This window comes from Cornus florida, unplaced genomic scaffold (assembly GCF_030987335.1).
Source record: "Cornus florida cultivar Cherokee Brave unplaced genomic scaffold, ASM3098733v1 CherokeeBrave_3.0.0_Hap2_Chr06, whole genome shotgun sequence".
Taxonomy (NCBI): domain Eukaryota; kingdom Viridiplantae; phylum Streptophyta; class Magnoliopsida; order Cornales; family Cornaceae; genus Cornus; species Cornus florida.
This window is the reverse complement of record NW_026775576.1, coordinates 90,339,244-90,348,793: the sequence shown is the minus strand read 5'-3', so window position 1 is coordinate 90,348,793 and position 9,550 is coordinate 90,339,244. Positions and strand designations below refer to the sequence as shown.

The following is a 9,550-nucleotide window of genomic DNA, read 5'->3' as shown; positions in this document are numbered from 1 at the left end:
ATATATTAAGTGGAGTAAAACGTGGCCAAACCAAGTCCACTTAACGCTTAATGTAGGGACGGCATGGAAATCACAGTAGAGGATTTGCGCCCCTTAATTGTCGTTGCTTGTCAATCACAATCAATATAATAATATATAACACAATCAATATAAGAATATATAACACGAGGAAAATAGTTATTAATGCTGAAAATAGTTTGTATATATATAGATATTGAATTATTTATTTATTTTTTTGGTGTGCAGGAAAATATATGCACAATTTATATATTAATCGTTAAATTCTATTAGGCAGTGAAAAGGGTAACACCAAGAATAATATATAGATATATATACTATATATACACACATTATATAGGGTTTCCTTTCAAGAGGTGAACAGTTAAACAAATCACTCATCCAAATGATAACACAACACACATATTTCCAAAATCCAATGGCAGGGCAAAAGAACCCACTAGATATTTTCTGACACTTCTGATCTCCAGAGTGTTTGATGCATTTAGAATCTCATTATGAGAGACAATGAATTCAGGAAGGCCACACAAATTTCTAGCCAGATGTGTACCAATTACATATCCATAAAACCAGCAGAGTAGAATCCATAAAATTAAAATAAAAATAAAAATAAAAATAAAATTATATGTATACAGATAGATATACTTACAGAGAGATTGACCACTAATGATTTTAGTGAAATGCTGGGCAGCCATCAACTGAAATGCCTGGGGCAGTAGGACAAGAAGCCAACACGCAGCGGTCACCTAGATCGCTGCTTCCCCACCAATCAAGCGAAATGTTCTTCGATTGCAGGGCAAAGAATAACAACACGGACATGAAGGCAGTTCCGGCATCAAAACCACCGGAAAGGACATAATTGTAGCGCTCCCACCACTCGGGTCGATACCTGAAGATGACAAAGCCGGACAGGAACCCAACGATGATCCAGCTGGTGAAGTTCACGGCAGAAGCTGGGGGCATCATTGCTGTGGCGCCCAACAAGACTGGCATGTGGATGAGGCGAATCCATCGCATCTTTGGGAATGTCTTGTGTGCCAACCACACTAGTAGAGGAGCAACGGCTCCACCCATAAAGAACCAGTTCACCTTCGAGTATGCACCGAGGTTTCCAAAGATCCTGCGCGGCCCAACCAGGCCCCAAATAACCGAGGCATCGTAGAAAACACGGTCCATGGGGCACTTCCACTGGCTGTCATGAGGCAACACCGAGGTATCACAGAGGTCGGGAATGGCTCCCATCATCCACCATGCGGTTGCCTGGTATACTACCACTGCTATAAGTGTTCCCACCACCTGAAAATCGATTAAGTTTAGCTTTCCACTATTCTTGTTAATTGGTTTCATAAACAATACTGAAAGTATTTTAAGGCGGGAAAAGAATCCGACCTGTGCCATGAACATCATCCTAGGAGGAATCTTCATGTAATGTCCCAGCTTGAAGTCAGATAGAAATGTTAGAGCCTGAGTCATACTGATGTATCCATACACCTTAAAGCACATGTTGGCGACAGGTCGCTCTGGGTACATATACCCTATAATATACTCCGTGATAATGTTCAAGCCTGGTTGCTGTGAATGTCAACAAGGAAAAAAGATGAGTGTGAATTAATGTCAAAATAGTTTTCAATTCATACAAGGCAATTCCAAAAGCTTTGGTTTTTTACCTGGTTCGTGGTGGCATTGATGATCCCTATTGGAAGGGTGAAAATAAGAGCAATGGCGCAAGCTAGCAACACACCCCACCAAGGCAACTGAAGTGTGTCATTGTAATACTCGCAAGCAAAGATAATGGCGGCAATGTTCACTATGAGAATTATTATAAACCACCACATGGGCACTTGTTCGTATTTCTTCATAAGCCTAGTGTGTACATCCATCTTCTTATTCCCACCAAAGGCCTTCCTGCTTTGCTTCCAAATATCACTGCATGTATCAAGGTTCAAACAAGCTTAGCGCGGCCTGAAAACCCAAGGAATTTACTTTTAAATGGAAAAATGCAAGCAAGTTAGTTAGCATTATAGACACCAGGCAGACTTGTTATAAAGAGAAAATTTAGGCTGAGAATAATAAAAATGAAGGATTCTATTTTCAAGGTATTGATGATACGGCGGTGCATACCTTCCATTAAAGAGGAGGACATGGACAAGAGTTGCAGAAAGCGTGGCGAATCCAAGACCATATGTCATAGCAAAGAAGGTGCTCATATAGACTGGGCCAGAGTTGGTATAAGCATCCACGTCAAGATGAAAGTTGGAATCAATGATGCTTGAAATGTTGTATTGCGAACCACTCGACATGAAAAGCTCGTTAGAGTATATGGGGAAGTTTTTGGCGTTGTAGAAGTTGAGAAAGTAAGTAAGGGGTGTCATCACATACATGACAAGGCAAAATCCAAGGGCAACATTGGCAGTGGCAAACCATGGGCTAGCTAGTGGACTCCCAAGGTATGATGCAATTGTAGTCCAGTCAAATCCTAAGGCGGCAATTCCGAGTCCATTTGTACCCGAGCCTAATTGTTGCACCAGGACAGACTTGGGAGCAAACCAACAAATCCAGGAGACAGATGTTAACAATGTAAAAAGATAGCCCGGAAAGGCGTAGTAAGCGAAGCTGCAAAGGAAGGTTATGAGGAAAAATTGGGTCCGAGTCATGCCACCTCTGGGTCTCTTCTCTTTTTCATGTAGAGCCCTGCAATACTAACATATGTTACACTTTGATCGGCAATGAAATTGAGTACAAAATAATTATCAACAGAAAGAAAATAAACACCTGAATAATGAGACTTGAACCAGATTCCCCGGCCACCACATTTCTCCTGGCTCAACCAGATGTTTTCGGAAAAGCCCAGCCCAGCCGAAACCCAACACCTACCGTTTAAATAAGAAGAGCAGGTTGGAAGAGTGATGAATGTAAAAACTCATACATAAATGGTTATAACAAAAATAAATAAAAATTTTAATTAGTTCCTAATTTAAAATTTAATTTCTTATAATGGAGTACCTGAAACCGTGATTCTATTGAAATTCCCAAACTCCAATAATCTATTTGGATCCTTATAAACAAATTCCTAGATTTTGATTTGCAATTGAAATTTAGGTCAGAAGAAGAGATAGGGTACCCTGAGTGGTGATCATAACAACAGAAACAGAGAGAGATAGTTTCTTCTTATTAGTGTTTAATTGCACTTAATGTAGCATAATGTAGATTCAAATTTTTATTAGTTACACAAATAAAGTTTGTTACCTAAATACATACATGCTCTCAATTTGAATCTTGATAAACAAATTAATTGATTTTGATTCTCTATTTTAAATAGAATTAGTAAATTGGTTAGAAAAACAAACAAAAGAGTATTCCATCAATCAATCAAACAAACAAACAAAAGCAAGTAGATAGAGATAGAGATAAGAGTACCTGGGTGGTGAGCATAACCAGAAAAGCAGGGAGAAATGTGAGCTTCCTCTTGTACAAGAGTTTAATAGCACTCAATATGTGAGTTGCATAAACGGTGCCAGCACCCGAATTCGCAAAAATGGTGATCAAAACATGTTCTTTGATGTTAAAAGGTCCCGGATTCAACGTGAACTGCCACCGGCTACCCTGAAAGAAGACCCGATTCGTAATGGTCCTCGCCATCAAGTGCCCGAGAGGCACCACCGCAATCTGAGCCGATATGGAGCCGATTGTCAATGGCTCCGTCCGGTACCAGAAAAACTGATTGACGAAGGACAAAACAAGACACGCAGTGATGCCCAAAACCCACATTCTGAAAGTGAGCACGGGCATGGTGGGATCATCAGTTTTGGGCACCGTCATGTCCACTTGTTTGATCGGGCAGACATCGGAGGACTCCATGGCCGCCGCCGCCAGACCCTCCTCGCGTATCTCAGCCATGAATGTGGCTCAAAATTGATGATGAATGATGTTCTTGTTCTCTGATACCAAATAGTGTCGTTATACAGAGTACTACTGCAACTACTTATGATACATATATCATCGTCAAATCAAATCACAAATAATACATATATGTGTATGGATATATATATATAGAGGGAGGTACCATAATGATAGTAGTGTTGGTGTTTGACTAGGACGTTTAACAGAGATTCCAGAGTATCTGTGGAGTTAACTTCCTATTGGATAGGTTAGCGCACTATAAGGATCCTAAACCCACACTGATTTTTTTTCCTTATTGGACGGAGTGGTATTTGTTAAATTAGTTGGACTTACCTTAAAATAAAAGTACATTAATTTTTTTTTTTTCTAAAAGTACATTAATATTATATATATATATATATATATATATATATATAGCATTCCTTTCTGTCTCTATATAAGCTTGAGAATCTATTTATACAATATAGGTAGGTAAGCTTCTCGGATATTTCGTGATGCTATAAAATTCCAACTGTAAATAGATATTTTTGTATTTATGACACGCGGGAAAGGAAAGAGTGGTAGCTGTCGATGCGTTGTTTGTTGAATCTTTTGATTCTTTTTTGTTTTTTATATCAGGATTTCTCTCTCTTTTCTTTTCTTTTCTTTTCTTTTCTTTTTTTTTTTAACACATAAGCAATAAAGTGTTTCTGAATTGGAAAAGGAACCCTAACCTAATCCCATGTGGACCACGAGGTGGTGTGGAGCTCACCTGGTTAAGAGGTGAGTCCACCCACATTTAAAACACAATTGTTGGATTCCTCGACTTTGTAATACCACTCATATAAAAATAAAAAATTTCCATTATTAGATTTTGTAATTATTAAATGATCATCATCAATTTAATCAAAACTAATCTAATGTTTACATTTCTGTGTAATATAATACACTTTTGTGAGTCAATTTTTCTTAATTGAATTAATCATCTAATAATTTATGGTTCGAGATGGGCAAGAGCCGAGGGAGAGAGGGGGGCCAAACTAGTAATAAAAAAAAAATTAAAAATAAAAATAAGAATTGGAGGGCCAACTTTAAAATCTCTATACAAAATTACTATTATTAACTACAAATGCATGCCCTGGTCACGAGAAAAACTTCTTTGTACTTGTTATGCGCATTCGGACCATTCGTATAATACATACACCGCTCAGGAGAAAAGTCGTTGCACATCCGAACTGTCTATCTAATACACGTGCAATAAGAAATGATTGAATGTGCCCGTTACACAGTACAAGAAGTCCAAAAAAAATTTCTCCTCGCCCTTCCCTCCGTCTGTCCCTAGAGATGGGAATAAATTTTTTGAAAAGGAAGTTCTTTCAACAATAATTAGACAATAAAGGAACACAGATTTTTTTATTTAAAAAAAAAAAAAAAGAAAAAAAAAGGGAAAACATTTTTGTTTGAGCATGTCCTTGTGATGCATGCACAAGAGCAACAGTGCTACCCTAAGGCTTCGTTTGGTTAGATGGGAAATTTAATGAAAAGTGAAAGAAAGAAAAATTAAGTTTTCATTGTGCATTTGGTTAGCAAGAATTTTTTTGTAGGAAAATATTATTTTGTTAGTTTGGATAGCATGAAAAGAAAAAAAAAAAAAAATGATTCTATTTACCAGAAACACCCTTATAATTATAAATAGTAATAAAATAAATAAATTTGAGTTAGACTCATATTCTTTATACTTAATTATTTATTTTAGTAAGCAAATAGTGAAATATGAAATAAAATAATATGTGATATCATATATAATTTTTTGTATTTTTTTACAAGGACTAAAACCTCGAAGTTTTACACTTTAAAAGTTGAGTAAGTACCAATATAATTGACTAATTTAACTTGTGTATATGAAAAAATATTGATTATTATTACTACGAATAAATTATGCCAACTCTGTTCTATTTTTAACAAAATATTGAGTCATTGGATGTATCTCATTGAGTGGAACACTCTAGCTAATATATACATATATGTATGTATTATTATGGTATGTTGTCTTGAGATGACATGGTTTATGAAATAATAGTATTACCAACTGCGAAAAATTGAGCAATTGCAGCCATCATTGAAAAATAATGAAAAATAATAATTTAATAATGGAAGGAAAAATTAAATTAATTTTACAAACACACATAAAATAACAAACAATTAAATTAGTAATAGACAAATTAAGTAATTTACAGAACAAGGAAACTTTTCATTTTCAATGAAGTCTATTTAGTTTAGACAACAGATATGGGCATAATTGGAAAGCAAGAAATAAAGTGCTCAATTTTTATGGAAAAGTAGATTTTCATGTGTTTTAAGTTTGAAAAAATTTGAAGAAAATTTTCAAATGTGAAAAATTTACATTTCTCAAAATTTTCACTTTCTATCTAACCAAAGTACTGAAAAATTTAAAAAAAATTCGTTCTTTCCCTTTCTTGCTGCTTCTTGTTGACCAAACGGACCTAAGTGAATTATATAATTCAGAGTGAGTATCAAATGGTTTATTTTAATAGCACTTGAAAAAATGTCGTCTGTGATGTCTTATCCTAATAACAATTGGCAGTGAGTGACAAAGCTGCCAAAAATCATGTGTGGCGCACTTACACTTACTAGATCGTTTGGGTCGTGCTGAAAATCCTTTTTGACAAGGACACACAAACACACACACACATATATATATATATACTATTATTAAATATTTCAGTATTTCAGTATATAAATTCTATATTAAAAAATATTACATGAAAAGCTCTTATAAAACTATAGAGCTAAAGAAATAATAATCACACCTTCTCGGCCTTTTGGCTAAGATTAAGTGTAGTACTAAATTTTTTTGGATCGGTCTTTTGGCTAAGATCAAGTGTAATAGTACTTTCTCGACCTTTGTGCAAAAAGTTTAGTCTATATAAAACTCTAATTTTTAGTTCAATATAAATAAATAAAAATAGTTATTTTTTATGAATAATTATCATAATATAACCGGCCAGGCCCAGTTATGATTGTGTAATTATCAGAAAAGGATACGTGTCATCATCCTATTAATTTCAGAAGCCTATAAATAAAGGCATGAAGGAAGGAGGAAGGGATACAGAAATTGAGAATTCCAGAGTAAAATAGAAAAATTCTGTCAAAGAGTTTCAGTATTTATTTATTTATATAAAAAAATATTTATTAATTGATATAATACTATTATTAGATGTGCAAAAAATTTCAATATTTAAGTACAAATTACCTATTTATCTATTTATTATGAGTTTTGCTCTTGGGCTTCACCCCAAAAGGCCTCATATCAATTGGAGGTGACACACTTACATATAAGCACTTCACCTTTCCTCTACCCAGGCGATGTGGGACTGTGCACCTGTAGCTCGCCAGTGTGGTAGCCTGACAGTGTCTCTCGCACCCGCTCACGGCACACCCGCCCACAAGGTCATCACAATCCACCCCCCTTAGAGGCCCGACGACCTCGTCGGCACACTTCCAGCTGGGTCAGGCTCTGATACCATTTGTAACGACCCACTCCACCATATGGTATGATATTGTCCGCCTTGGGCCTGAGCCCTCACGGTTTTATTCTTGAGTTTCACCCCAAAAGGCCTCATACCAATTGGAAATGATGCACTTACATATAAGCACTTTACCTTTCCTCTACCCAGGAGATGTGGGACTTGTGTACCCGTAACTCACCAGTGTGGTAGCCTGACAGTGTCTCTCGCACTCGCCCACAGCACACCCGCCCACAAGGTTATCACAATCCACCCCCCTTGGAGGCCCGACGTTCCCGTCAGCACACTTCCGGCTGGGTTAGGCTCTGATACCATTTGTAACGACCCACTCTACCACATGGTATGATATTGTCCGCTTTGGGCCTGAGCCCGCGCGGTTTTGTTCTTAGGTTTCACCCCAAAAGACCTCATACCAATTGGAGATGACACACTTACATATAGGCACTTCACCTTTCCTCTACCCAGGCGATGTGGGACTGTGCACCCGTAACTCGCCAGTGTGGTAGCCTGACAGTGTCTCTCGCACCCGCCCACGGCACACCCGCCCACAAGGTCATCACAATCCACCCCCTTGGAGGCCCGACGTCCTCGTCGGCACACTTCCGGCTAGGTCAGGCTCTGAAACCATTTGTAACGACCCACTCCACCACATGGTATGGTATGAGGCCTTTTGGGGCGAAGCCCAAGAAAAAAACCGTGCGGGCTCAGGCCCAAAGCAGACAATATCATACCATGTGGTGGAGTGGGTCGTTACAAATGGTATCAGAGCCTGACCCAGCCAGAAGTGTGCCGACGGGGACGTCGGGCCTCCAGGGTGGTGGATTATGATGACCTTGTGGGCGGGTGTGCCGTGGGCGGGTGCGAGAAACACTGTCAGGCTACCACACTGGCGAGCTACGGGTGCACAGTCTCACATCGCCTGGGTAGAGGAAAGGTGAAATACTTATATGTAAATGTGTCACCTCCAATTGGTATGAGGCCTTTTGGGGTGAAACCCAAAAGCAAAACCGTGCGGGCTAAGGCCCAAAGCGAATAGTATCATACCATATGGTGGAGTGAGTCGTTACAATTTATTAATTGAAAATTACCTAATAAAATCATGGAAAGTGTTTCTGTATTTCAATATCTATTTATTTGTATAAAAAAAAAAAAAAAAATTATTAATTGATATAAAAATAGTTTTTGTAAAAATAGTTTCTATAATACTCTAAAAATTATCTAATAAAATCAATCACATTCTTTATAAAACTCTAATTTTTAGTTCAACATAAAAAGAATAGTTATTTTTTATGAATAATTATCACAATATAACTGGCCCGGCCCAGTTATGATTATGTAATTATCAGAATGTCTTATTAATCCAAGAAACCTATAAATAGAGGGAAGGAGGAAGGGGTACAGAAATTGAGAATATTAGAAATCCAAAATTTTAGAATAAAATACGAAAATTTTGCCAAAGAATTTCACTATTTATTTATTTATATAAAAAAAATTATTAATTGATATAAAAAGAGTTTTTATCTGTCCCATTATTAGATGTGCAAAGATTTTCAGTATTTAAGTATTTATTTATTTATATAAAAAAATATTTAAAACAATAAAATCTACATAATAAAATTTAAATTAACCTATTTATCTATTTATTATTATGAATTTTTTAATAAAAGAAAATCTAATTAGACAATAATTACTGATATAAAAAAATATTTATTAATTGATATATAAAACAAAATAAATTTTCTAAAACTCTACCACAAATTAGCTTTTATTATGAGTTTCTTTATAAAATTAAATCTAATTAGACAAGGATATAGTTAAAGAAAATAAAATAATTTCTATAAAACTCTATCACAAATTATCTATTTTCTTTTCAATAAAACTCTATCACACTAGATAAAGATATATTTAAAGAGATTCTATAAAAGTGTAACACAAATTACTTATTTATCTATTTATTATGAGTTTTTTAATAAAATGAAATCTAATTAGACAAGTATTATTAATATTAAAAATTATTTATTAATTGATATAAAAAGAGGTTTTAAAAGAGTTTCTATAAAATTCGAACACAAATTACTTATTTATCTATTTATTATGAGGTTTTT

At 35.8% G+C, this 9,550-nt stretch overlaps 1 protein-coding gene across 1 annotated transcript; it reads right to left on the bottom strand.

The window, feature by feature from the left end:
• Nucleotides 1-368: 368 nt before the first annotated feature.
• On the bottom strand, nucleotides 369-4,278 carry LOC132312790 (oligopeptide transporter 6-like). The gene is made up of 6 exons (XM_059811294.1): nucleotides 3,436-4,278; nucleotides 2,791-2,888; nucleotides 2,140-2,709; nucleotides 1,686-1,944; nucleotides 1,408-1,590; nucleotides 369-1,314 (listed from the first exon to the last, which is right to left on the bottom strand). Exons 1-6 carry the CDS (start codon nucleotides 3,913-3,915, stop codon nucleotides 691-693), a joined length of 2,214 nt encoding a protein of 737 aa, XP_059667277.1. The 5' UTR covers nucleotides 3,916-4,278; the 3' UTR covers nucleotides 369-690.
• Nucleotides 4,279-9,550: the final 5,272 nt, after the last annotated feature.